The 26,286-nt window shown below is 52.9% G+C and overlaps 13 protein-coding genes across 13 annotated transcripts in view; 9 read left to right on the top strand and 4 right to left on the bottom strand.

Annotated features, from left to right (window-relative positions):
• Nucleotides 1-2,410: 2,410 nt before the first annotated feature.
• On the top strand, nt 2,411-3,122 carry GUITHDRAFT_46163 (hypothetical protein; the record flags this gene model as incomplete). Its single annotated transcript, XM_005826857.1, has 3 exons — nt 2,411-2,572; nt 2,692-2,754; nt 2,997-3,122. Coding segments are annotated over 3 exons (351 nt in total), but the record flags the coding sequence as incomplete, so codon positions are not given.
• A 1,477-nt stretch (nt 3,123-4,599) lies between these two features.
• On the bottom strand, nt 4,600-4,930 carry GUITHDRAFT_51838 (hypothetical protein; the record flags this gene model as incomplete). Its single annotated transcript, XM_005826856.1, has 3 exons — nt 4,600-4,647; nt 4,698-4,787; nt 4,856-4,930. Coding segments are annotated over 3 exons (213 nt in total), but the record flags the coding sequence as incomplete, so codon positions are not given.
• A 1,898-nt stretch (nt 4,931-6,828) lies between these two features.
• GUITHDRAFT_113924 (hypothetical protein) lies at nt 6,829-7,140 on the top strand (the record flags this gene model as incomplete). The annotated part of the gene is made up of 1 exon (XM_005826855.1): nt 6,829-7,140. One exon carries the CDS (start codon nt 6,829-6,831, stop codon nt 7,138-7,140), a length of 312 nt encoding a protein of 103 aa, XP_005826912.1.
• Nucleotides 7,141-7,557: 417 nt separating this feature from the next.
• GUITHDRAFT_113923 (hypothetical protein) lies at nt 7,558-7,869 on the bottom strand (the record flags this gene model as incomplete). Its single annotated transcript, XM_005826854.1, has 1 exon — nt 7,558-7,869. The coding sequence occupies one exon, from the start codon at nt 7,867-7,869 to the stop codon at nt 7,558-7,560; it is 312 nt and encodes a 103-aa protein (XP_005826911.1).
• Nucleotides 7,870-8,401: 532 nt separating this feature from the next.
• On the top strand, nt 8,402-8,884 carry GUITHDRAFT_154265 (hypothetical protein). Its single transcript, XM_005826853.1, has one exon. The coding sequence runs from the start codon at nt 8,481-8,483 to the stop codon at nt 8,796-8,798; it is 318 nt and encodes a 105-aa protein (XP_005826910.1). The 5' UTR covers nt 8,402-8,480; the 3' UTR covers nt 8,799-8,884.
• A 1,426-nt stretch (nt 8,885-10,310) lies between these two features.
• Nucleotides 10,311-11,871, top strand: GUITHDRAFT_113921 (hypothetical protein; the record flags this gene model as incomplete). The annotated part of the gene is made up of 5 exons (XM_005826852.1): nt 10,311-11,236; nt 11,295-11,394; nt 11,470-11,607; nt 11,667-11,699; nt 11,776-11,871. The coding sequence occupies 5 exons, from the start codon at nt 10,311-10,313 to the stop codon at nt 11,869-11,871; spliced, it is 1,293 nt and encodes a 430-aa protein (XP_005826909.1).
• Nucleotides 11,872-12,303: 432 nt separating this feature from the next.
• GUITHDRAFT_143098 (hypothetical protein) lies at nt 12,304-13,941 on the top strand (the record flags this gene model as incomplete). Its single annotated transcript, XM_005826851.1, has 6 exons — nt 12,304-12,479; nt 12,650-12,825; nt 12,858-12,979; nt 13,024-13,104; nt 13,324-13,416; nt 13,804-13,941. 6 exons carry the CDS (start codon nt 12,304-12,306, stop codon nt 13,939-13,941), a joined length of 786 nt encoding a protein of 261 aa, XP_005826908.1.
• Nucleotides 13,942-15,362: 1,421 nt separating this feature from the next.
• On the bottom strand, nt 15,363-15,716 carry GUITHDRAFT_154264 (hypothetical protein; the record flags this gene model as incomplete). Its single annotated transcript, XM_005826850.1, has 1 exon — nt 15,363-15,716. A coding segment is annotated over exon 1 (227 nt), but the record flags the coding sequence as incomplete, so codon positions are not given.
• A 298-nt stretch (nt 15,717-16,014) lies between these two features.
• Nucleotides 16,015-17,514, top strand: GUITHDRAFT_113919 (hypothetical protein; the record flags this gene model as incomplete). The annotated part of the gene is made up of 5 exons (XM_005826849.1): nt 16,015-16,940; nt 16,999-17,098; nt 17,174-17,248; nt 17,310-17,342; nt 17,419-17,514. The coding sequence occupies 5 exons, from the start codon at nt 16,015-16,017 to the stop codon at nt 17,512-17,514; spliced, it is 1,230 nt and encodes a 409-aa protein (XP_005826906.1).
• Nucleotides 17,515-17,946: 432 nt separating this feature from the next.
• Nucleotides 17,947-19,303, top strand: GUITHDRAFT_113918 (hypothetical protein; the record flags this gene model as incomplete). The annotated part of the gene is made up of 6 exons (XM_005826848.1): nt 17,947-18,122; nt 18,362-18,468; nt 18,516-18,622; nt 18,667-18,747; nt 18,967-19,124; nt 19,258-19,303. 6 exons carry the CDS (start codon nt 17,947-17,949, stop codon nt 19,301-19,303), a joined length of 675 nt encoding a protein of 224 aa, XP_005826905.1.
• Nucleotides 19,304-21,424: 2,121 nt separating this feature from the next.
• On the top strand, nt 21,425-21,781 carry GUITHDRAFT_113917 (hypothetical protein; the record flags this gene model as incomplete). Its single annotated transcript, XM_005826847.1, has 1 exon — nt 21,425-21,781. One exon carries the CDS (start codon nt 21,425-21,427, stop codon nt 21,779-21,781), a length of 357 nt encoding a protein of 118 aa, XP_005826904.1.
• Nucleotides 21,782-22,605: 824 nt separating this feature from the next.
• On the top strand, nt 22,606-24,459 carry GUITHDRAFT_113916 (hypothetical protein; the record flags this gene model as incomplete). The annotated part of the gene is made up of 7 exons (XM_005826846.1): nt 22,606-22,635; nt 22,802-23,127; nt 23,396-23,584; nt 23,671-23,698; nt 23,753-23,781; nt 24,268-24,332; nt 24,380-24,459. 7 exons carry the CDS (start codon nt 22,606-22,608, stop codon nt 24,457-24,459), a joined length of 747 nt encoding a protein of 248 aa, XP_005826903.1.
• A 1,270-nt stretch (nt 24,460-25,729) lies between these two features.
• GUITHDRAFT_113915 (hypothetical protein) overlaps nt 25,730-26,286 on the bottom strand; it is a gene marked incomplete at both ends in the record, with an annotated part of 4,501 nt that continues 3,944 nt past the window's right edge. The window contains 3 exons of the mRNA XM_005826845.1: nt 25,730-25,774; nt 25,925-25,990; nt 26,185-26,259. Coding sequence (XP_005826902.1) covers nt 25,730-25,774; nt 25,925-25,990; nt 26,185-26,259 — 186 coding nt within the window. The remainder of the gene's footprint in view (nt 25,775-25,924; nt 25,991-26,184; nt 26,260-26,286) is intronic.

Here is a 26,286-nt window from a genome sequence, read left to right as displayed (position 1 = left end):
GCAGGAGCAGGAGGAGGAGGAGGAAGAGGAGGAGGAACAGGAGGAGGAGGAGCAGGAGGAGGAGAAGGAGGAGGAGGAGGAGAAAGGTGTACTTGAACTGCTTCTTCTTCTCCTTTTAGTCTGTACGCGAAGCAAAAAAGGTACCTGATAGATTTGCATTATGAGTTACAACAACAACAAATGATGATGACCATGACCATGATGATGATGATGATGATGATGATGATGATGATGATGATGATGATGATGATGATGATGATGATGATGATGATGATGATGATGATGAGGACGACGACGATGATGATGATGATGATGATGATGCTTTTGTGGTTGAGAGGTCTGTTTGTTGATGTTGATGTTGATGCTGATGTTGATGACGATGATGATGATGATGATGATGATGATGATGATGATGATGATGATGATGATGATGATGATGATGATGATGATGATGATGATGATGATGATGATGATGATGATGATGATGATGATGATGATGATGATGATGATGATGATGATGATGATGATGATGATGATGATGATGATGATGATGATGATGATGATGATGATGATGATGATGATGATGATGATGATGATGATGATGATGATTTCGGGATCGATGATTTAGATGCATGCCACGATGACCGGTGAGTGCGGTCTGCTGATGATAGTCGTCTAGGACACCACCGCATCCTTCGTTGCCTGAAAGCCCCGTTGACCCTGAGGGGAGGCAGGGCAGAGGAGAGAGAGGAGCTGATGTCCCTGAGCGAAGTCAGGAAAGAATCACAGACAAAGAAGAAGAAGACAGAGGAGAGGAGAAGCGAAAGACCCCAGTCGAAGCCGAAGGCAGAAAGAGACGTTGAAAAAAGCATACGGAAGGAGAAAGTCAAGCCGAGGAAGAAGGTATTCGTTGTATTCCTCCTCCTACCCCACATTGAGAACGAAATGTCAAATTCTCGTGCATGATCTCAGCTGTATGTGAGCGAGTGCAAGCGCAGCTGACCAACTTGTCATTGGGCAGCAGAAGATCAAGGAGAAAAGCACACGCCGCGACAATAAGAAGGGCACGAAGAAGAAACAAACCCCAGAAGATCATCATCACAAGAATCATCATCATCAACGTCATCATCATCAACGTCATCATCATCATCATCATCAACGTCATCATCATCATCATCATCAGCGCCACCGAAGAAGAAGCAGGAGGAGGTAACGAAGAAAGGACGAGCAAAAGAAACTTCTGCCGATTTCTCCAAGAGGGAGTGCTTCCCACCACTCGAGGCCAGCAACACCATCTCCTGCTTTGCTCTCCACCCCAAGGCGCACTTCGTTGCGGTGCTTCATGGAGGGCCCGGCCTCACTTGCTCTGACCTGCTCTGGAAGGTGGGATACTTCAGTGGAGCTGTAGACTTCTTCGAGCTTGGAAAGAGGCAGCATGACCTGGTCACTTCGATCCCGGACGTTCACGAGATCCTTGCCGAGAAGGTCGTCACGGAGGGCCAGGAGCTGCCCGTGTGCACGACGCTGGCGTTCTCGGAGGACGGCCGGCTCTTGTTCCGGTGCTGGTAGCTGGGTAATGCCGGTGGAGGTGACGCGTCCTTCAGCGGCTCCGATGACGGCAGCGTCGACTGCTTTTTGGTGGAGCGTCTCAACGACGAGGCTGAATTCGACCGGGTTTTCTTGAGGAAGGCAGATACACAGGTGCCTATTCTTGCTTCTCTCCCTGGCTGGTCCCCGTCTGACCTGTAGCTCAGAAGAAATCAGGGGAGGAAGGAGCAGGTACAAGCAAGGTCAAAGTCAAGGGGCACACGGCGGCAGTACGATGTATGATCCCCTTGCAGAAGTCGAAGAACAACGTCACGCTGGTGAACCTTTTGAACACTTTGTTGTTGTTGTTGTTGTTGTTGTTGTTGTTGTTGTTGTTGTTGTTGTTGTTGTTGTTGTTGTTGTTGTTGTTGTTGTTGTTGTTGTTGTTGTTGTTGTTGTTGTTGTTGTTGTTGTTGTTGTTGTTGTTGTTGTTGTTGTTGTTGTTGTTGTTGTTGTTGTTGTTGTTGTTGTTGTTGTTGTTGTTGTTGTAATACGATGATCATATCATGAAGGCGATGTTGTTGTTGTTGTTATATGATGATTCTTGTATCATGATGACGATGATGATGACGATGAGGATGACAATGCTGATCATGATATGGATGTATTTCAGTTCACTGCTGACGACGACGGGAATGTCTTCAAGTGGGAGATGCATCACAAGCATCCTACCGTACGGAGTCCCCGATGACCCAATGGACTCCTGAAGGCTGAAATTCCCGCAGTGGACGATGAAGTTTCCCGACAACATTAACTCGCTTCTCCTCCACCCTGATCGCAAGAGGGTATGCCGGTATCTCCCTCATTGCATGTCGTGATCCTCCAACAGCTCGTTGTTGCCTGTGGCGATGGGACGCTGGCCGTTGTCAATCACGAGAAGGGGAAACAGGAGGCGTCGGTCCAGACCTCCCAAGACGGAGATGTTGTCAGCCTTGCGCTGGTGAAAGACGGGGAGCGGCTGCTGACTGGGCACCCGAACGGTGTGGTAAGATGACCCCGCTCTAGCGAGCTGTTGCCCCCTCGTGTCAAAGGAATGAAAGTTGACAGCCGTTGATCCCCCCTCGCTGTTGGAGGGACATGCCTGACCAGCTCTTGCTCGCTCAGATTGGCGTGTGGAAATGGGGAGAATGGGAAGAACCAGTAGACTACATCAAGATGCATCTAGAGGTATCCTGCTCTCTCTACCTTCCTGCTCTCTCCCTCCCTCCTTCCATCCTCACTCGCTACCTCCCTCCCATCTTCCTCTCTACCCTCGCTCGCTCGCTCGCTCGCTCCCTCCCTCCCTCCCTCCCTCCCTCCCTCCCTCCCTCCCTCTCCCCCAGTCCTTCTTCTCCTTGCCCCTCCTTCTACTTTCGCTCGTTCCTTCCCTCTCCTCATGCCATCTGCTCCTCCTGACGCTGTCGATAAAGTCGGTCAATGCCATGGTCCCGCTCGACAGCGATACAATCTTGACGGCCAGCGATGAAGGGCTAGTTCGCCTCCTCAACGTTCATCCCAACAAGTTGAAAGCTGTGATCGGATCGCATGCAGGAGACGAGAAGAACCTGTTGAAGGTAGGAAGAGGAGGACGCACAGGGGTGCAAGAGAGGGGGACGGCAGAGAAGGGAAGGACACTACGAGGGAAGAAGTTCTACCCAGACGGAGGTCACGGACGAGTGAAGAGGAGACGAGACAAGGGGGCAGATGGAAGGACAGACAGGAGGAGGCGGCTCTTGAACTTGTTCTGGCAGGGTAAGGGGGTCTGCCGATCGAATCCTTGCAAGTCGATCACGAGCAATCCCTTGTAGCAACATGGTAGGTCTCCTCCCCAGTTTTCCTCTCTTGCTCTCCTCCACTTTCAGTCGCTCCTTCCTCCTTTCTCTTCTTTCATCCCCTGCTCAGTCGCAGACATCCTCCTTTCTCGATTCCGCCCTCAGTCTCGTATGCTCCTCTCTTTCCGTTTCTTGTTTCGTCACCCCCCGCCTTTCCCCCGCCCGCTTGACTCCCTTCCCCCTTGTGGAAACTTCTTCTTCCTGCTTCTCACTTCATCTCCCCAGTGCTGCGGATGAACGGCTGCGATTCTTTGACATCGCGAGATATGCCGAGACTGAAGAAGTCGCGACGAGGCCCGAAGGAGGCAAGAGGAGGAGGAGGAGGAAGAGGCTGAAGGACTCACGAAAGAGGTTGAAAAGTCTCAAGCAGAACTGCGCTGGGTAGATCTGACTGTGCTGCTCCTTGGCCCTCAGGGATCGAATTCGGCATGCACTGGTCAAGAAGATCAAAGAGGTTACCCTCATGCTCCTTTTCCTTGGTCCACCTCTTTCCCCAACGTCCTTTCTCTCTTTCTCCTCCTCTCTACTGGAACTCTGCAACTCCCTCCTTCGCTCCTCCACCTGCTCTTCATTGACATAAGCATAGTTTCATGCTCCAAGAGAGAAGAAACGATGAGCAACGAAAGCAGATCGCTTCATGGATTAAGCTCACAGATATTTATTTCTTAAACATTCAACTGGAAGCCTGATATTCCCATCCTAATAGTACTGTCCCGGGCGATTGACTCCTCCTCCCATCGCTCCTCCGGCACCACCCGCTCCTCCCGTTCCTCCTGCCCCCCCATACTGGTTCCCCCCTCCCGCCTGTCCAGGCATACTTGTGCTGGAGTACATGTTCCCTCCCCCTCCTCCCTGTTGACTCGCGGACATTCCTGACGCCGCGCCAGTCCCTCCTCCTTCGCCAGCCGCACTGGTTGCTGAGCCTGGGGGTCTACCGACCGGTTTCTTCTGACCATCGCCTATGTGATTGTCACTTGACCTGCCTCTCCCTCTCTTTCCTCGGTTCCCTCCTCTCCCGCCCACAACTATATCCTTCCCGCCCCCTCCTCCACTCTTCCGCCTGCCTTACAACCGCCGCCCGTCGCCGCCTCCTCCCCCCCAGCGCGTACCTAGGTTGGTCTTCTTCGCTCTGTCGTCGGGGGACGTGTAGAAAGGCACCTGCGTCACGTCAGCTCTCGCTCCTCCCCGACCCGCAGGTCGCTACCTGCATGCCCCAATTCTTCTCCAGGTGAAGTTTGATGTCTTGAGCCTGTGGGAGCAGCAGGCCGGGTCAGGAGGGAACTACAGGACGAGTCTGACCTCGAGCGTCGACGACTTCCTGTGCTTCGCCAGCAGGCAGGAGAAATTAGTGACGTTGTCAACAAAGTCCTCCGCGATCTCCAACAAGACCTGCAGCACGGGGCAGACGGAGAGCGTCAGGGGGAGAGCTCCCGCAGCCACCTGCAGCCTCCTCTCACCTCCTCAACCTCCGGGTCGATCTTCTCACCCGGCGCGATCTGGTTCACGAGCTCGGCTATCCTCTTCTTGGTCAGGACCCCACTCTCTTGCACAACGTTCGGGTTGCCCGCCGCGCTCTGCTGCTGAGGGTTCGGCATGCCCGCACGAGGAGCACCAGCCCCTCCTGGTACATTGCCTGTTGCACCGGACGCGGCGGCTGCAGCTGCTCGTTGCTGCGCGCTCTGAGCAAAGGAGTCCCTTAGGGTGTTGCCGACCCCCGCACCCCCTACTGGAAGCGACATGAAGCCCTGCTGCGAGGAAGCGTCAGACAAGCCCCATGCATCACTTCTAGCAACTCAACAGCAGCGATACACTCCAGGACAGGGTTCCAAGCTCCTTCCTCATTCGAGCTCCTCTCCTCGCCCCTGCCCTTCCCCTCCAACCCGGCGGCCCTCCATCGTGCAGCGCAGCTGCATCAATGTCGGGCTCATCCTCTCATCCTTGTACTGTCACGTCTTTTGTCCCTTCCTCATCAAAACATCTTCCTCCTTCCCACCTCCCTGTCCCTTCCCCTTCCTCTCCCCTTCCCCTCTTTCCTCCCTGCGCCAGCATTTCGTCGCGCTCCCTATCAGGTCCGCCTCGGGAGGTTTAATCCGAGCCCGCCCCTTTTTTGGTCTTGAAGCACGACGCCTCCGCTTGCCGCATGATCGCAGGAGAGCAGTTGCTCAGGTAGTCAAAGATGACGACGAAATGCGATGCTCCTGAAGGACACGTTTGCTCAGCCGCCGATCTCTGAAGGCTCATCAAGCAAACCGTCAAGGTGATCGGAGCTGTGAGACATTCCGGGACAGGACTGAACAAGCTATGCACAAGGAGAATTTTGAGTTGGTACGTATGATTCAATGCTTCATTGCTAAATTGCACAGCAGACTTAATAAACAAATGTAGACATATTAGGATTTTTATTTACACTATTGAGTTCACGTTGGATTCTACACTAATATGTCACAACTGCATGGGGCGGCCGGTAGCCGAGGTGATCACAGGTCTCTCCCGTCTGCTGAGCATGTCTATGCAATGCCGCAAAGCTTCAAGTTGTTTCTGTTTGCTTGGACCAAACCAGCCGACTATGTGGTGGGTTTGATGAAGATCTCCTTCTTCGATCAGCTTTCCCCGCGGAGGCGTTTCAGGAGCCGGGAGGATTCCATAGCCAAGCGTGAAGTCCTCTCCCTCTGAGCTTGAGTCATGACCCAATTCAATGTCCTCAGCTGAGTTCAGGAGGAGACTGCTGAAGTCGTGTTGAACAACCACAAAGTTGTGCCTGTCTTGATTCAGTGATATCATGTTGACTTTTGAGAGCGAATGTCCGAGGGATCAGTCTTCTCGGAGGAAGTGTGTTATGGTAGTTTCTGATGAAGAAAAGACGAGGAGGAGAGGGATAGAATGGATTCAACAAGAAAGATGGAAGAAAGCTAGAGCACAGTGACGATGTAGCTGTTGGTCTAAAAGGAAGGGCTGCCTAGTTGCGAGCAGGATAGGGCTGCTGTTGCTATGTAGGGGGCAGAAGAGTCATCATCCTGTAGTAACTTTCCCGCTGACAGTTTTTGTGCGAAGCGACGTGCTATTGAATATCTTTCCTGTAAGGCAGCCTTCATTTTAAATAAATTTTAAACCCCAATTTCTGGACCAATTTGGAAACATCCGTTACAAAACCATAACGTATTGTTTCCTTACACGCGGCCCCAAAGGGGTATCTAGGAACGAGTCATGTCCTGCGACTTCTTTATCCGAGAGAAATATCCGTCAGCAATGACCGATGGCGGCATGCATCGAAATCTCTTCTTTTGGCATCCAAGCAGCTTTTAAGATGTTACTACACGACCGCGCCCGCCTTCGTATATCACCACCTTGCTCTGCGGCTGCCATACCCAACCACCTCCCACTCCACAACCTCCTCCCACTTCGCATCCTCCACTTTCCCTCCACCATGAGAATGCTTTCCTCCCAAAGCCTCCACGACATCGACACCCTCCAGGCTGACTTCGATACCCTCCTCCTCGAGGACGACCTCAGCGACCTCAGCTCCGACGAGAGCCTCGCGTCGCCGCTCTCTCCCGTGTCATCCAGTCGGCGGAGCAAGGAGCTCGACCTTGCGGAGACCGAGGAGGAGCGACGGGGCCATGTGCTAGGGAGCATGCCAAGCAAGCGGAAGCAGCTTGAGGCGTTGGAGCACTGTATCAGGCTTCTGAGCTCGTCGGAGAGGCCAGTGATCATCAGCGCGACGGGGGCGCGGATGCAGTTATGATTTTTGAGATGTAGGTATACAATTACTAGAGACTGTAACGAGCAAACCTCAGCAATAATAATTTTGCATTAAATGATGAATTCATGTTGATGGGAAAATGTATGCAGAGAAACACTGGTCAGACTGAACGCTTGACAGAGCCGAAGCTCGGTATCTCAGCCACTAGCTTTGATACTGGCTTTTCCTCAGAATTGCAAACTTACTGGTTCTCTCATTGTCCATATTCCTTATTGATTGAGGACACAGTCAGTAACGTCAATTTATCAATGTTCGCAAAGTAATTTGTAAATTTGATCAGAGACGAAAAAAATGAATGATGAGACAATTTCAAATGCCAAAAAGGGTTTACTGCTACATTACTTGTGGTTATATCATGTAGAATATGCTTGCACATCGTTCATCGTCCCCTTTCTCATGTTAAATCTGTATCCGCGCCCCCGTCGCGCTGATGATCACTGGCCTCTCCGACGAGCTCAGAAGCCTGATACAGTGCTCCAACGCCTCAAGCTGCTTCCGCTTGCTTGGCATGCTCCCTAGCACATGGCCCCGTCGCTCCTCCTCGGTCTCCGCAAGGTCGAGCTCCTTGCTCCGCCGACTGGATGACACGGGAGAGAGCGGCGACGCGAGGCTCTCGTCGGAGCTGAGGTCGCTGAGGTCGTCCTCGAGGAGGAGGGTATCGAAGTCAGCCTGGAGGGTGTCGATGTCGTTGAGGCTTTGGGAGGAAAGCATTCTCATGGTGGAGGGAAAGTGGAGGATGTGGAGTGGGAGGTGGTTGCTTGTTGCTCTGGTCTTTCCTGTTGTGGTGGGTGTAAACGGAGAAGGCGCAGAGGGGAAGGTAGTGTCAGCAGCAGTGTAGTAAAGAGAGGTCGCTCACATATCGACGTAATTTTTTGGCCGCATGACAGGCACGGCACCGCTGACATAGTGGATTTATTGTCACAAGGATTTCTGACGCCTCGCAGTGCGAAGAGGCGGTACGTTCTATGTTGCCACCGAGGCCGGCTTGGCACACCCTTTGTCAGCCTTCCAATGAGTTCATTGCCATGACCAGCTGACAGCATCCCGGTTAAGATATTTCATTCAGTCTTACAGAAAATTTTGGCATGCAACGAAACGTCATACTTTCGTTTCATGCAAGCTTCTACTTTGTCAGCAAGTGCCTTACAGGCTCCATTTACTACACCACTGCTGACTTACTCGCCCCTGTTCTCTCCTTTCATTTCGACATTTCCTTCCCTCTTCCACACGTTCCTTCGCACTCTCGACTTGCACTCAGCAACATCACTGTAACCACAACACCCAACCACCTCCCACTCCACATCCTCCACTTTCCCTCCACCATGAGAATGCTTTCCTCCCAAAGCCTCAACGACATCGACACCCTCCAGGCTGACTTCGATACCCTCCTCCTCGAGGACGACCTCAGCGACCTCAGCTCCGACGAGAGCCTCGCGTCGCCGCTCTCTCCCGTGTCATCCAGTCGGCGGAGCAAGGAGCTCGACCTTGCGGAGACCGAGGAGGAGCGACGGGGCCATGTGCTAGGGAGCATGCCAAGCAAGCGGAAGCAGCTTGAGGCGTTGGAGCACTGTATCAGGCTTCTGAGCTCGTCGGAGAGGCCAGTGATCATCAGCGCGACGGGGGCGCGGATGCAGTTATGATACAGGGACAAGACAGAAAGGCCATGCATGCATGTAAAATAGAGCAATTGCACACACGCGCTGTAAATAAAGTCTGAACTTTCGTATTCTTGGTTTGCAAAACGTTGTATCCTACATTTTGATGATGGTTGTGCTGACAGGTCATTCAGACGATTCTACTGAGCGTGCATGTGATCATTCGCATCAGCCACTCTAATCCCTCCAGAGCAATGAATTGTTCCTAGGAAAATGCTTTGATGTGCAGCATAAGGTACTGTGTGGCCTTGATGCTGAAGTACGACTAGCATTGCCACAGGCCATGACCGATCACTGTGGAAGCAGCATGAGCAACTCTCTCGTGTTTTCATCCGAGCTCGCAAGTTCGGCGAGCCCCTTGGCTGACAAGCTGTCATATCAAGTTGATCAGGGATGCCCTTCATCAGCGTACTTTCAAGATTGAAACTTAGCTATGTGATGGACACTGGCGTGACTCGAGGACGGTACAGCTCAATCGGACAACACTGGCAGGCGGCTGGGCTGCCAGACCGAGCTCATCACGGTCCAACAGGGCATGCGCTGGAAGACTGGGAATAGACAGAGAGCCTGATGTACATCGTTTTATTTTATTGACTGAAAAAGAAGGGCAAACCGGAGCAAACAAAGGAGGGAGGATAAAGCCTACAAACCCGCCTCAATAAAAATACTAGGAAACGAAGGAGGCAGCGAAAACCGCTACTCCAACCACGCAAGCGACGGCATGCACGACAAGCAGCTGGACAAGCAGGGGAACAAGGATCAGGACAAAGAGCAGTAGCGCAAGGCCCCTGCGAGGAGGACGGCAAGACCCATACGAGAGCGATACTGCCGAAACAGGCGAGCACGCATGATCCGCCAGGTACCAGAGAAACCGCAAAGCGTCAGCATGAAGAAGACCATCCGTACCTGCAGTGAAGGGAAGAAAGGCCTTCGGCGGGTGATGGGTACCATAACTTGCGCGATGATCGGAAATCTTCTGTTGGGCGGGGCCGGAGAGCGCAGAAAGTCCGACGGGGCTGCCGCTGCTGTTGTAGGGATGAGTCATCGTGAAGTCCAGAACCACTGAGCCCATTCCAGGTGTGGGTGGAGAGGCCAGGGAGCCAAAGGTCGCCCATGTGTCGGTTGGTGGGGCCATGCTGAGGAACAAGGGTCCGGGTGTGTCGCAGTCCCTGTTTATGGAGCTTCGTGACGATACCAGCTTCCACACAAATGTCGCGTGTACAACCTGAGGTTGGGGCGATGAAACCGACCTCCCACCCCCACCCCCTCTACAACATCACACCTGTGGTAGGATTTCAACACACTAGAGGGGGTAGGGTGGGATCAAGTTCCCCCTTCCTCAATTTCGCGCCCAGACTCCAAAGTTTGTGGCACCGACAGCGCGCCGGCGGCGGCAGTATGCTGCAGCATGGCTCTCTGCGAGGAGGTCAGCTGCTATCGAGAGCTTGTCTGAAGATCTTGACGAGATCATCATGCCCTGCTCGACGAGATCCGAACATGCCACCAGCTCCTGTAGCCGCCAAGACGTTCATAGTCCCATTTCCTGTAGCCGCCAAGACTCTCATTCTCCCAGCTCCTGTAGCCGCCAAGACTCTCATACTCCCAGCTCCTGTAGCCGCCAAGACTCTCATACTCCCAGCTCCTGTAGCCGCCAAGACTCTCATACTCCCAGCTCCTGTAGCAGTCAAGACTCCTCCAGCAGCCATGATTCATACCTCCAGCTCCTTCAGCAGTGCAGACTCTCATACCTCCAGCTTGAGCAACTCGGAGCCATGCTTGACCAGCGCAAGACAGCTTGAGGAGCCTCACGAGCTGCCGCACTGGGAGGAGGTTCAGCTCAACCTCGTCTCTGCGCGGGACTACTTCGCTTCTCAGCTTTACTCGCAACTCGCTCATGTCCCGGCGACGATATGCAGGAAGTTCTTCGTGAGAGACTCCAACGACCTGGCGGCCCTGCAACAGGTGAACAGCACGGAGTACAGGACAAACCTGTGCAAGAGGTTCTCGGTCCATGCTCTCAGTGGTATCGATCCAAATACGAAGAAATACAGCAAGGGCCACTGCTTTGAGTTAGACCTGTGCGTGAAAGTACGGGATGGGCCGGTTCATCTGGACAGCATCTTCAATCGTGTCGTGGACTTGAATGACAGTGAGAGCATCGTCTGCCTCAGCAATGAAGATGGTCTGGCTACGACATCCGCCGCCGAATGCCTAAGCGACATACGTCTTGAGCGAGGGGAGTGTTTCCACTTCGAGATAACTGAAAGCCCGAGCTGTATACTTGAAAAGATGTATCAGCTGGATCGAGCATATGCCCTTCGGAATCGGATTCACAAGACCAACGTCGTGATCAAGGCAATGGGAGTGTTTGTCAACGGGAACAAAGAAATCTTCAAGAGGAACTCGGTAAATATATTGGCAAGGTAAGTGAGGCGGTCGCCGCAGTGTAGGGAGGCTGCTCTGATGATTGCAATTGAGCAGATGGAGAGAGGATAAAGAAGTGATGCTCATTGGGAAATCAGGAGTACCGATCTTTCTCATCTACACCCCATGCAGAAATGTCTTCACCTCGTTGGACCAGGTGATGAGCGCTTGTACCAAGACTCTCAGAGGACGGTTTGATCACATACGGTGACGAAGGGTGTCGGGCTTGCAGGTCCAGACGAGCCTTTCGCATCTGGAGGGCAAGGTAGAGGAGAGGCTTGGCAAGGTAGAGGAGAGGTTTGGCAAGGTGGAGGAGAGGTTTGGCAAGGTGGAGGAGAGGCTTGGCAAGGTGGAGGAGAGGTTTGGCAAGGTATTTTCGAACCGAATCGTCAGTGTTTCCTTTCTCGCTGGTTGTGACAACGATCGCAGGCTCAGGAGAGCAACAATAGCAGGTTTGACGAGGTATTTGTCAGCCCAGTAGGGATGTTTGATACGATCATGTTACAAAGGATCGCAGGTTGTGACGAGCATTTCACAGGTGCAGAAGACTCTTTGGGGCTTTATAGCAATTAGCATGGCTTTTTATGTCTCGAGTATCTCTGGCTTCAAGTTGACTGGTCAGCACGGCGTCTAAGTTACTTTTCGACATCATCGATGATCAGATATGGGTTTTAGATTATTTTTTCGCATCTTCATCTTACTAGTTAGCCTCTCATCTTACTTCTTTCATGCCTATCATAAAAGCCGACTTTCATGCCTATCATACATGTCAACAGATCACTCAGACTCGGGGAGTCAAAGGGGCCTGATTCCAAAAGAGTGGTACAAACAGAGGAGAACTTGGAAAGATAAGCAGGTGAGGCCGACGAGAAGGTTAGGTATGTACATTTCATATGACTATCCCAGCTCATGTTGAGTCCGGCGGCGTGTGTAGAGCAGTCAACGAACGCGTCAGTGTTTTAGACAAACTTCACTGATGCCGGAGGGATGAAGCGAAACTCAATCGAGGTGACCACAGGTCGAGTGAGAGGAGCAAAGCTCAGAGTATCGGACTCCCTAGCCCATCATGGTGGCCAAGAGGCGCAAGAAGAGGACGGTGGAACGGGAGCTCGACATCAACATAGTGTCGGCTCGTTACCTGCCAGCAATGGACCCCAACGGGCTGTGCGACTGCTTCTGCAGGATCAAGCTGAATGACGCGCTGATGGGAAAGATGAAAACGATCTACAGGAACAGGAACAGGTTCCCTCGACGGGATGCCAAGTTCCGAAGTTCGGTCCTTTCGAGCTCGAGAGCCCATTCCAGACCATCGTCGTAGTGCTAGAGGACGAAGATATGACTGAGCAGGAACGACCTGATCGGATATGCTTCAGTAGGTATAGCAGACGTGGCTTTAGCTAACTTAAGGGCAGGAGGGTAAGGAGGTGGTTTGGCGTGCGGAGGATTGAAGCAGAGTACAAGGCGTGGGAGACGAGGGCCAGGTCCGAGGACGAGTGGATCAGAGAAACTCACGATGGCGAGCTAGCAGTGTCGGAGGAGAACAACGTGTCGGAGGTGACCGAGATCTGCAACCCCAAAGTAGCGAAAGGTTGCTTCATACGCCCTTCTCCGCGCCCGGAGGGTGCTCGAGGCCAGTCGGTACCCTGGACTATCACGGCGAGAGCAAGAGGCCGAGCACAACAGCAGCGGCTCAGACGCTGCTTGGCGAGCAGGGCAAGAGCAGGAGTCCGGAGAATGGTCTGGTACCAGACCGATATCGTTGGCTTGACATTTTCATGACTGACAGGCAAGGCTTGTCGAGGGCAGTGGAAGACATGGAGTGGAGAATGTCAAGTCATACATCTCCATGTCGATCAGGATCGCATCGGTATGGTTTCTTACATAGAGCTGCACTCCTCCTCCTCCTCCTCCTCCTCCTCCTCCTCCTCGGCTGCTGCCGCCGCTGAGTGCCTCCTTGCCCTTGACGTATCCTCTTCTTCCTCCTTGTTTCCCTCCTCTCCCGCTTCTTCACGTTTCATCTCAGTTGCTGGTTCTCGTTCTCATCCTAGAACGCTCTTGTTTGATGAGAGTTTGCTTTGCACGGCAGGTCGAGGCCAACGAGGGGAGGGTGCCTCAGTGCAAGCAGCGTGTCTTTCGTGCTGTAGAGACTTGCGAGCGGTTGGTCGGAGCTCAGCGTCAGGTGGGCGGGAACACAGCAGAGCGGGCGATGCGTCATTCGCAGTTCATGCTCAACACCTTGTGGAGGTGCGTGCAAAGCAATAGAAAACTGCTCATTCATCTCCACCTGCTCCTCGTTGGAATCTTGCCCGGTCCGTCGGAGTGGAGAAGGGAGGTGAAGGTTTTCGGCGAGCTCCTGGCTCCTCTTCTTTTCCTGTAGGATCTCGAGCATTCGCATCAAGTATTCCTCTGTGACGAGTTCATGAATCAACTGGTGTGTAGCATCGCAGCAAACAGGTAGAGCAACAAGACAGAAGCAGTAGCAGGCATGACAGCAGTACACTAGAGGCGATGGAAAAAGACAAGTATTGTTGTGATCGATACAAGGATACGATCAACGTCTGGACAGGTAGCTCCATATCTTGCGCTGAGTCTCTCAACTCGACTCCCGGCAGATCTCCGTGGTGACCAGGCAGCTGAACGACCTCAATCGGTTGAAGAAGAAGAGCTCCTCCTTGCTTTGTTCCCCCTCTTGACCTCCCCTTGAGCCTTGCATCTTGCTTCGAGCTCGACTTTGCTGAGCTTGCTTTGAGTCACCGGCTCTGCCCTTGGCACACGTCAGCAGTGACTGGAGAAAGGAGGAGGCGACCTGGTTTCTTGCTGGGCAAGAGGGGGAGCTTTGATCTTTCCCTGCTTCCTTGGATCGCTTGCTGCTTTTCTCTTGCCCTTGCATGCCCCCGCTTCTTCTCCTTTCTCTCCTTCCCGTTGCACTGCTTACCACCTGCTGCTCCCTCCCCCCGCCTTGACCTCACTCTCGCTCTCTCTAGGCTCAGTCGGTGAGGATGGAAGAGGAGAGGAATCACGCGTTCCTGCACGAGGATGCTTGGAAGCGGCGAGGTACGCTGACGAGATGATCAAACACGTGTAGTAAGACGAGACTACGAGTGAGAGCGGTCTCTTGTCAAGACAAGCTTAGAGTTGTAAAGATAACATCGCAAGCGAGCTCGCCCTTGTTCTGCGGCTCGGAGGAGTTTCCCCTCCTCATCTCAATGGCATACAGGCGTCTCATGGACATACATGTAAACACAAATCATGACCCGTCTCCCCGCCTCTCAGAGCTTATCGAAGTTCTTGACCTGCCCGCACTCCTTGCACTTCATCCTCCACGTCCTTGCGCCCTCGTCCCACCACTCCTCCCCCCACCTGCAGCACCTCAGCCCATCCTCGCATACAGCATCGTCTTATCCCGCCCGTGCACATGCCGCGCTTGCCCGACGCTCTCGGGCCGCTGGATCTCTCCATATAGACCAGCAGTACCATCGTCAGTCATGACTTCACCGTGATCCTCAGCACAGACTCCGTGTAAAGAAGGATCAGACCCTGTGCGGCATGTGAGATTGTCTCATCGAGTTTCATCCGATGAAGCAGGATGAGCAACTCTCTCGCGTTTTCATCCGAGCTCGCAAGTTCGGCGAGCCCCTTGGCTGACAAGCTGTCATATCCAGTTGATGGGTGCCCTTCATCAGCGTACTTTTCATCAAGATTGAAACTTAGCTATGTGATGGACACTGGCGTGACTCGAGGACGGTACAGCTCAATCGGACAACACTGGCAGGCGGCTGGGCTGCCAGACCGAGCTCATTACGGTCCAACAGGGCATGCGCTGGAAGACTGGGAATAGACAGAGAGCCTGATGTACATCGTTTTATTTTATTGACTGAAAAAGAAGGGCAAACCGGAGCAAACAAAGGAGGGAGGATAAAGCCTACAAACCCGCCTCAATAAAAATACTAGGAAACGAAGGAGGCAGCGAAAACCGCTACTCCAACCACGCAAGCGACGGCATGCACGACAAGCAGCTGGACAAGCAGGGGAACAAGGATCAGGACAAAGAGCAGTAGCGCAAGGCCCCTGCGAGGAGGACGGCAAGACCCATACGAGAGCGATACTGCCGAAACAGGCGAGCACGCATGATCCGCCAGGTACCAGAGAAACCGCAAAGCGTCAGCATGAAGAAGACCATCCGTACCTGCAGTGAAGGGAAGAAAGGCCTTCGGCGGGTGATGGGTACCATAACTTGCGCGATGATCGGAAATCTTCTGTTGGGCGGGGCCGGAGAGCGCAGAAAGTCCGACGGGGCTGCCGCTGCTGTTGTAGGGATGAGTCATCGTGAAGTCCAGAACCACTGAGCCCATTCCAGGTGTGGGTGGAGAGGCCAGGGAGCCAAAGGTCGCCCATGTGTCGGTTGGTGGGGCCATGCTGAGGAACAAGGGTCCGGGTGTGTCGCAGTCCCTGTTGATGGAGCTTCGTGACGATACCAGCTTCCACACAAATGTCGCGTGTACAACCTGAGGTTGGGGCGATGAAACCGACCTCCCACCCCCACCCCCTCTACAACATCACACCTGTGGTAGGATTTCAACACACTAGAGGGGGTAGGGTGGGATCAAGTTCCCCCTTCCTCAATTTCGCGCCCAGACTCCAAAGTTTGTGGCACCGACAGCGCGCCGGCGGCGGCAGTATGCTGCAGCATGGCACTCTGCGAGGAGGTCAGCTGCTATCGAGAGCTTGTCTGAAGATCTTGACGAGATCATCATGCCCTGCTCGACGAGATCCGAACATGCCACCAGCTCCTGTAGCCGCCAAGACGTTCATAGTCCCATTTCCTGTAGCCGCCAAGACTCTCATACTCCCAGCTCCTGTAGCCGCCAAGACTCTCATTCTCCCAGCTCCTGTAGCCGCCAAGACTCTCATACTCCCAGCTCCTGTAGCCGCCAAGACTCTCATACTCCCAGCTCCTGTAGCAGTCAAGACTCCTCCAGCAGCCATGATTCATACCTCCAGCTCCTTCAGCAGTGCAGACTCTCATACCTCCAGCTTGAGCAACTCGGAGCCATGCTTGACCAGCGCAAGACAGCTTGAGGAGCCTCACGAGCTGCCGCACTGGGAGGAGGTTCAGCTCAACCTCGTCTCTGCGCGGGACTACTTCGCTTCTCAGCTTTACTCGCAACTCGCTCATGTCCCGGCGACGATATGCAGGAAGTTCTTCGTGAGAGACTCCAACGACCTGGCGGCCCTGCAACAGGTGAACAGCACGGAGTACAGGACAAACCTGTGCAAGAGGTTCTCGGTCCATGCTCTCAGTGGTATCGATCCAAATACGAAGAAATACAGCAAGGGCCACTGCTTTGAGTTAGACCTGTGCGTGAAAGTACGGGATGGGCCGGTTCATCTGGACAGCATCTTCAATCGTGTCGTGGACTTGAATGACAGTGAGAGCATCGTCTGCCTCAGCAATGAAGATGGTCTGGCTACGACATCCGCCGCCGAATGCCTAAGCGACATACGTCTTGAGCGAGGGGAGTGTTTCCACTTCGAGATAACTGAAAGCCCGAGCTGTATACTTGAAAAGATGTATCAGCTGGATCGAGCATATGCCCTTCGGAATCGGATTCACAAGACCAACGTCGTGATCAAGGCAATGGGAGTGTTTGTCAACGGGAACAAAGAAATCTTCAAGAGGAACTCGGTAAATATATTGGCAAGGTAAGTGAGGCGGTCGCCGCAGTGTAGGGAGGCTGCTCTGATGATTGCAATTGAGCAGATGGAGAGAGGATAAAGAAGTGATGCTCATTGGGAAATCAGGAGTACCGATCTTTCTCATCTACACCCCATGCAGAAATGTCTTCACCTCGTTGGACCAGGTGATGAGCGCCTGTACCAAGACTCTCAGAGGACGGTTTGATCACATACGGTGACGAAGGGTGTCGGGCTTGCAGGTCCAGACGAGCCTTTCGCATCTGGAGGGCAAGGTAGAGGAGAGGCTTGGCAAGGTGGAGGAGAGGTTTGGCAAGGTATTGTCGAACCGAATCGTCAGTGTTTCCTTTCTCGCTGGTTGTGACAACGATCGCGCAGGCTCAGGAGAGCAACAATAGCAGGTTTGACGAGGTATTTGTCAGCCCAGTAGGGATGTTTGATACGATCATGTTACAAAGGATCGCAGGTTGTGACGAGCATTTCACAGGTGCAGAAGACTCTTTGGGGCTTTATAGCAATTAGCATGGCTTTTTATGTCTCGAGTATCTCTGGCTTCAAGTTGACTGGTCAGCACGGCGTCTAAGTTACTTTTCGACATCATCGATGATCAGATATGGGTTTTAGATTATTTTTTCGCATCTTCATCTTACTAGTTAGCCTCTCATCTTACTTCTTTCATGCCTATCATAAAAGCCGACTTTCATGCCTATCATACATGTCTACAAATCACTCAGACTCGGGGAGTCAAAGGGGCCTGATTCCAAAAGAGTGGTACAAACAGAGGAGAACTTGGAAAGATAAGCAGGTGAGGCCGACGAGAAGGTTAGTTATGTACATTTCATATGACTATCCCAGCTCATGTTGAGTCCGGCGGCGTGTGTAGAGCAGTCAACGAACGCGTCAGTGTTTTAGACAAACTTCACTGATGCCGGAGGGATGAAGCGAAACTCAATCGAGGTGACCACAGGTCGAGTGAGAGGAGCAAAGCTCAGAGTATCGGACTCCCTAGCCCATCATGGTGGCCAAGAGGCGCAAGAAGAGGACGGTGGAACGGGAGCTCGACATCAACATAGTGTCGGCTCGTTACCTGCCAGCAATGGACCCCAACGGGCTGTGCGACTGCTTCTGCAGGATCAAGCTGAATGACGCGCTGATGGGAAAGATGAAAACGATCTACAGGAACAGGAACAGGTTCCCTCGACGGGATGCCAAGTTCCGAAGTTCGGTCCTTTCGAGCTCGAGAGCCCATTCCAGACCATCGTCGTAGTGCTAGAGGACGAAGATATGACTGAGCAGGAACGACCTGATCGGATATGCTTCAGTAGGTATAGCAGACGTGGCTTTAGCTAACTTAAGGGCAGGAGGGTAAGGAGGTGGTTTGGCGTGCGGAGGATTGAAGCAGAGTACAAGGCGTGGGAGACGAGGGCCAGGTCCGAGGACGAGTGGATCAGAGAAACTCACGATGGCGAGCTAGCAGTGTCGGAGGAGAACAACGTGTCGGAGGTGACCGAGATCTGCAACCCCAAAGTAGCGAAAGGTTGCTTCATACGCCCTTCTCCGCGCCCGGAGGGTGCTCGAGGCCAGTCGGTACCCTGGACTATCACGGCGAGAGCAAGAGGCCGAGCACAACAGCAGCGGCTCAGACGCTGCTTGGCGAGCAGGGCAAGAGCAGGAGTCCGGAGAATGGTCTGGTACCAGACCGATATCGTTGGCTTGACATTTTCATGACTGACAGGCAAGGCTTGTCGAGGGCAGTGGAAGACATGGAGTGGAGAATGTCAAGTCATACATCTCCATGTCGATCAGGATCGCATCGGTATGGTTTCTTACATAGAGCTGCACTCCTCCTCCTCCTCCTCCTCCTCCTCCTCCTCCTCCTCCTCCTTCACTTCCCCGTGCCTCCTTGCCCTTGACGTATCCTCTTCTTCCTCCTTGTTTCCCTCCTCTCCCGCTTCTTCACGTTTCATCTCAGTTGCTGGTTCTCGTTCTCATCCTAGAACGCTCTTGTTTGATGAGAGTTTGCTTTGCACGGCAGGTCGAGGCCAACGAGGGGAGGGTGCCTCAGTGCAAGCAGCGTGTCTTTCGTGCTGTAGAGACTTGCGAGCGGTTGGTCGGAGCTCAGCGTCAGGTGGGCGGGAACACAGCAGAGCGGGCGATGCGTCATTCGCAGTTCATGCTCAACACCTTGTGGAGGTGCGTGCAAAGCAATAGAAAACTGCTCATTCATCTCCACCTGCTCCTCGTTGGAATCTTGCCCGGTCCGTCGGAGTGGAGAAGGGAGGTGAAGGTTTTCGGCGAGCTCCTGGCTCCTCTTCTTTTCCTGTAGGATCTCGAGCATTCGCATCAAGTATTCCTCTGTGACGAGTTCATGAATCAACTGGTGTGTAGCATCGCAGCAAACAGGTAGAGCAACAAGACAGAAGCAGTAGCAGGCATGACAGCAGTACACTAGAGGCGATGGAAAAAGACAAGTATTGTTGTGATCGATACAAGGATACGATCAACGTCTGGACAGGTAGCTCCATATCTTGCGCTGAGTCTCTCAACTCGACTCCCGGCAGATCTCCGTGGTGACCAGGCAGCTGAACGACCTCAATCGGTTGAAGAAGAAGAGCTCCTCCTTGCTTTGCTCCCCCTCTTGACCTCCCCTTGAGCCTTGCATCTTGCTTCGAGCTCGACTTTGCTGAGCTTGCTTTGAGTCACCGGCTCTGCCCTTGGCACACGTCAGCAGTGACTGGAGAAAGGAGGAGGCGACCTGGTTTCTTGCTGGGCAAGAGGGGGAGCTTTGATCTTTCCCTGCTTCCTTGGATCGCTTGCTGCTTTTCTCTTGCCCTTGCATGCCCCCGCTTCTTCTCCTTTCTCTCCTTCCCGTTGCAATGCTTACCACCTGCTGCTCCCTCCCCCCGCCTTGACCTCACTCTCGCTCTCTCTAGGCTCAGTCGGTGAGGATGGAAGAGGAGAGGAATCACGCTCAATGGCATACATGCGTTTCATGGACATACATGTAAACACAAATCATGACCCGTCTCCCCGCCTCTCAGAGCTTATCGAAGTTCTTGACCTGCCCGCACTCCTTGCACTTCATCCTCCACGTCCTTGCGCCCTCGTCCCACCACTCCTCCCCCCACCTGCAGCACCTCAGCCCTTCCTCGCATACAGCATCGTCTTCTCCCGCCCGTGCACATGCCGCGCTTGCCCGACGCTCTCGGGCCGCTGGATCTCTCCATATAGACCAGCAGTACCATCGTCAGTCATGACTTCACCGTGATCCTCAGCACAGACTCCGTGTAAAGAAGGATCAGACCCTGTGCGGCATGTGAGATTGTCTCATCGAGTTTCATCCGATGAAGCAGGATGAGCAACTCTCCTGATCCGGACAATGAAAAAGGTGCAGCAGGGGACTCTGCGATCGGACCTCAGAGCAGCGAAAGGTTTCCAGTTGCTTCATACGCCCTTCTCCGCTGGACTATCCGTGACGGCGAGAGCAAGAGGCCGACCGCAACAGCTGAGCAGCGGTTCAGACGCTGCTCAAGGACTCCGAGGAGAGGTCGCCTCGTGCTCTTGCTGCCCACGGTAGCCTGGGATGTTTGATACACTGGCGTGTGCTGAGCAAGGATCGGCCAGGCGCAGAAGACTCTTTGGGGCTTTATAGCAATTAGCCTGGCCCCCGCACGGCTTTTTATGTCTCGAGTTAGACTATTTTTTCCGCATTTCCATCTTGCTATTTGGCCTCAGGACTATTGGAGAACTCAACTATAAGTCATTTTAATTTGAGAATGAAACGATGCGGTTGACTTTCCCAGATTTTGCTTTTCGAATGGGCAGGCACTATATGGAAATATACTATTAGCTCAATCGAGAAAAATTGTTAGAAGGTAGGGAGGGCACGCTGGGAGCATCGGATCCCGGATCGGACCCGACTCACTCAAACTAGCCGGCCTCCGATCACACGAGTCACTGGCCGCGCCGGGACCGGCGCGCAGTGCCGCAGTAGTGCCCGGCGAGCCTCGGAGCCGCAAGTTCAGTGTTGGCAGTGTTAGACTCGGAGGCCGAGCACGGTCGGCAAGTTCAGAACTGAGTTCAACGGTTCCCAGGCCGGGCCCGGGGGCCCCGCCGGCTCGGGAGTTACTCGGAGTCCGAACGCCGCGGTGACTGCCGGTGTACGGTCCGCGGCAACAGTATCAGTAAACACTAGTGAGAGTCTTCCAAACAAACATGCCAAGGCGCAATCCGAACTGTTCATTCAGACAGTCCTTGAAACTTTTAGAACCCTTGACAGCCACACCCGATGTGACATGATTAGAAGGATTTTGAGTGAACACGACTCTCTGTGTCAAACTCATGACAAGAATACAGAGCATGAGCTATCTGCGATATGTAAATTCGAAAATGCTGTTTCAAATCTGCATGCTGCTGGATTGCCGGATATACTTTCGGAGTTAGTAATCTTTGCCAGAAACGACATCCAAGCTTTCAAAAGCACACATAGAATCATGCCTTACCTCGTCATGGATTGGTGTCAGATATGGCATAAAGCTTACAGTGATATTGCCAAGAAGAATCCTGCTTGGATGACTCAGATGGAAGTCGACGGGACCGCCGATCCACAATCGGTGGATATCATGCTGAAGATGTTCAGTGACAAGGCCATCAGTCTACTAAAGGCAGAAGGACATGAAGCGACAGCAAGAATGGCAGAGGCTATGTCTGGCCTGCACAAAGTATTCGATGAAAGAGGGCTGAAGTTTCAGAGAGGATACGTCTCGTTCAAGAGGGTCGAAGATGGCTATTGGAAGGCATCGACTGGACCAGTGTCAGCCAAAAAGATGTCAAGGGACTATCATCTGTAACATTTGAAGGCTTCATAGTTGCAATTGATACTCATCTGCAAGTACAGCAGTATGTGAGGGATAAGAATCATGCGCTGGGTGATAGAGACTATGACTTCAATTCACGAACTCTCTGTACGGATAGTGTAGAGAATCTGTGGTCCTTGATCGGCCATCTGAACAAGAAGGATTTTCTGAGAAAATTCAATCAGGCATGCATGGAATTATCTAAAAAGGTGTATCCAAACCTGCCTTTTGTATACGAGCATTCGAAGAAGCGAATTGTCCTGAGCAAACCGCACGACCGTGAAGCTTTCAATGCACGGGATGGATCTGATAATGATGTGGAGCCACACAATAGTACGCAGAAGAACAATCGAAAGCGAGTATATGCTAAATCAGGGCAATGGGATGAAGGATTAACAGGTAATATGCAACGGTTCCGGGGATTGCGTAGCATTGCTGGCTTCAAGTAGAAATAAGAGAGATACGTATTGTAGAAAATATTAAACACTGCTACGATGACATTCACATGATTGATACCATGATATAGATTTTACAATTTACTGATAGGCTATGGTGGTTTCACGATTGTCATCATTGCACAGGCTGAGTTAATCATCCTTAAACCTGGTCGCCGCCTTGCTGCCATTGCGATTTCCTGCAAACTCACCCACCCCCTCCTCAAAAGGTACCCCCAAGATATCATAGAAAAATACCGGTACTAGACCCTTTTATTGGGAGTTCCACCCCCGTGGTACGGTCTGTGGTACGGTCCCGTCCTGATGAGTTGGAGCGGGGCTGAGGGTAGGCTAGAAACGGCCATGTCCACAGTAGTGCAGACTATGGTGGTCGAGCGAAATGGAGGAGAAGAGGTGAGTGGGGAGGAGGAGGGGAGATGATACCTTGAAATGATGCAGTCAGCTTCTGCGCGCGCTAATCCCTCCCCTTCCCTTCCTCTTGCCTCTCCTCTGCGTTGTTGGCCGTGCATTTTGAATTTGTCTGGGAGCCCCCCAGCCGGGCTGACGATGTGGGAAGCAGGTGAAGCAGTCAGGGCTGTCTCCCAGCAAGTCCCCGTCGTTGTTTCGGCTTAGGATGAAGGGAATGGCCGACGACAGCGCCGCTGAGAACAGGAGCTCCAACACCATGGACAACGTTCACACCCCGGTGAAGGCCTACGAGGGATGCTTGACCGACTCGGTAAGAAAGAGGAACCTGCAGCGACTTGGGACGGTCTGCTACTACGATAGCGCCTCCAAGTGCCGCTCCCCGGCGGGAAGCCTCTTCTCCCCCTCCGCAGGAGGCTTGCAGGTGCAGATGGAAAATGGGCGGTCGATGCCGTACAACGAGTTCTGCCAGCTTGCCAGGTGCGAGCCTCCTGCGTTCCCTGCTGCACACCCATCCCCATGAGCTCCTGATCGAGGACCGTGGAGACAGTATGTCTCCTACAGTGTCGCTGACTTCTCTCTGTCTGCCCGCCGCCCTCCTTGCCCCCTGCAACCCGCTGATCACTGCGTCTCCCCTGCCCTGACTTGGCCGTATTCTGCATTGTTTGGATCCTCTGACTTGCTATCCTACATCCTTGCTGAAACTCCACCAAGAATGAATGTTTCCTGTCTCTGAACCAGTTGCCAGGGATGCTAAGCAGGGGACGACTCCGCTGAAGCCGGCTGCTCAATCAAAGGTGCTGGATATTGTTGCAGTGGAGATGAGCATGGGGACATTGATGGAGAAGGTGGTGGTCGTGGAGATGATGTTGATGATGGTAATGGAGATGGCGATGATTGAGATGGTGATGATGATGACGACGACGACGACGACATGGTGATAGACATGATAGGGAGGATGATGACCTGGCACTGACGAGGAACCTGATGTCGTGTGTTGCCTTTATTGATTTCTTCTGGCAGGATTCTTGCAAGAGGATTGATTTCAGTGGTTAGACAACCTCTGTTGTACTTGCCTCGACTTGCTGACTGAATTTACTCTCAGAAGAAGAGGAGGATGGAAACAAGTGCCAGGTGCTGCCAGCCCACACCTAACTGCTCCCCTCCTCCTCTCCCCTCCCCTCCCCTCCTCCTCCTCCTCCTCTCTCCTTCCCTTCCCTCCTTCCCTCACTCCTCACTCCTCCGTCTTCCCTTACCTGTCCTTTTGATCTCATGACAGCTTTCCTCTCCTTTCCTCCTCTCTCCTGCTATGCTCTTCGTTCATTTGCCTGTCCGAAATCTCTGCCCTCTCTCTATCCTTGTCATCGTCGTTCAATCCTGCTCCCAGCTTCCTCCTCCTACCTTCCTCCTCCTCCTTGCCTCCTCCTCCTCCTCCTCCTCCTCCTCCTCTTCCTCCTCCTACTTGCTTCCTCCTCCTCCTTGTCTTCCTCCTCCTTGTCTTCCTCCTCCTCTGATACAACCCCGCAGCTCCTTCAACTCAACTTGAAGAATGTGACAAAAGAAAGACATTTCAAGTGATCAATGCATTCATCCTCACCGCTCTCCTGACCCTGCGCGCAGGCTTCTCAATATCAACTCAACAGTCTCTGAGAAAGTTCTTATCAAGGCCATCAACAGACTGCAAGGTGCGGTGGTTTGCTTGCTGTTGTTCCTCTGTGTGACAAGGCGATAGGGACGGAGGAGGAGGATAGGACAGGTCTGTCAAGGAAGGAACTGATTGACAAGTATGTGGAGTTGATGCATGAGAATTGAGGTGGAGGGAGAGGTGGGACGAGTTGATTTACATCTTAATCTTTAATAAATATCATTCTTTTTTTCAAAGGAATATCATTCTTTTTTTCAAAGGAATATCATTCTTTTGCTCAATGAATATCATTCTTTTGCTCAATGAATATCATTCTGTTTTCCTCCTTCTTGTCTTCCTCCTCCTCCTGCCCTCGTTCAAGTCTCAACCTCGCAAGCTGGTCGTGCTTGTTCTCATCCGAGACTTCTCATCTTCCACCTCATCTCCTCCCGCGCCCGACGGAACCAGAAGGGGAGGATGGAGCGGAGTCGACGTGAGAGGAAAGAAGTGAGTCACCTGGAGGCAAGCGAGACAGCACAAGGTCAAGGAGGAGCAGGAGGCAAAGTTGAGGTCCGTCGAGGAGAACAGAGCGAAGCTGGGAGGAGGGAAGGCGGGGGAAGGGTTGAGGAGGAAGCTGGAAGGAAGAGGAAGAAAGGAGGATGGGAGGAGGAAGGGAGGAGGAGGAGGAGGAGGAGTTACCAGGTGAGTTTGACAAGCGCACGGTTCTGGAAAAGTGACGTGCTTTATGTCGCTCCTGCCTGAGATCAGCGAAGCGAAGGAACGAAAAGCAAGGGGGAGGGCAGGAGGCGAAAATAAGGAATTGGGAGGAAGCATGATCAGCAAGAGGAGGTAGGGAGTGAGTAGCAGAAGGAGGGGAGGGGGAGGTCAAGAAGCAGTAGGATGAAAGGTGTAAAGGAAGAGAGAAAGGAAGAGGAAGGAGGAGGAGGAGGCGCAAGAGCTGTGGCGAACCTCGATCCTGTGGAGGAAGAAATCTGCCTTCTTCTTCCCTCCCTGTTCCTTGTCCATCATCTTCCGGAATTTCTTGTTGCTGCTCCCCTTCTCTCCCTCCTCTCCCTCTCCCTCTCCCTCTCCCTCTCCTCCTCTTTCTCTTCCCTCCCCTCTCCTCCTTCTCTCTCTCCCTCCCTCCCTCCCTCCCTCCCTCCCTCCTCCCTCCCTCCCTCCCTCCCTCCCTCCCTCCCTCTTCCCCCTCCCTCTCCTCCTCTCTTCGCGTCTTTCCTTCTGCCGTCTTACCTTGGGTGTGCGAAGCTTTTTCCCGGAGATGGCCATCCTAGCCAGGCCACTGAAGGAAAGGTGAGGGAAGATGCGGATGGTGATGCGGATGAGGAAGAGATGGAGGAGGAGATGGATCAGGAGATGGAGGAGGAGGAATAAAAGGTGACAGGGGAGGGGAACGAAGGGAGGAGGTTGTCAGAAAGTAGCAGCAGGATGTCAGGAGGGTCACCGATAGTCAGGGGCGTTGACGGTAGGAAGAGACTCCTTGGCCTGCCAGATGATTTTAAGACGAGGAAGAGGAAGAGGAAGAGGAAGAGGAAGAGGAAGAGGAAGAGGAAGAGGAAGAGAGAGGAAGAGGGAGGGGAAGAGGAAGAGGAAGAGGAAGAAGATGAGAAGACAGGAGGAGGAGGCATCTTTGACCTTCTCGAGGATTTTCTTCATCTGTGAGGCAGACTTGATCTTGCTGTACTTCTTTGACACGTCCCCCTGACATTTCTCCTTAAGCGCTGATCCAAGCTCCCCCTCTCGTCCTCCTCGTCCTCGTCCTCGTCCTCGTCCTCGTCCTTGTCCTCGTCCCTTTCTGCTTCCCTCCTTGTCGCCAACAAATACTCCTCTCCTCTTCTCCACCAAGCACTCTCTTCCTCCTCTTCGTCTCCTGCCTTCAACCACCACCAACTCACGCCGGACTTCTCGTCGTTGTAGAGATCGTAGTCGCATCGGGGAGGGATGGGAGGAGGGTTGCTGAGCATAAGAATCTGCAGCAGCGACAGCATCATGGAACC

The sequence above is a fragment of the Guillardia theta genome (assembly GCF_000315625.1).
Source record: "Guillardia theta CCMP2712 unplaced genomic scaffold GUITHscaffold_71, whole genome shotgun sequence".
NCBI lineage: Eukaryota > Cryptophyceae > Pyrenomonadales > Geminigeraceae > Guillardia > Guillardia theta.
The sequence above is the reverse complement of the archived record's forward strand: the minus strand, read 5'-3'. Positions and strand labels throughout refer to the sequence as shown.

Coding starts and splice junctions, on each gene's coding strand:
- GUITHDRAFT_154265 (XM_005826853.1), top strand. CDS start 8,481: ATGAGAATGCTTTCCTCCCAAAGCCTCAACGACATCGACACCCTCCAG.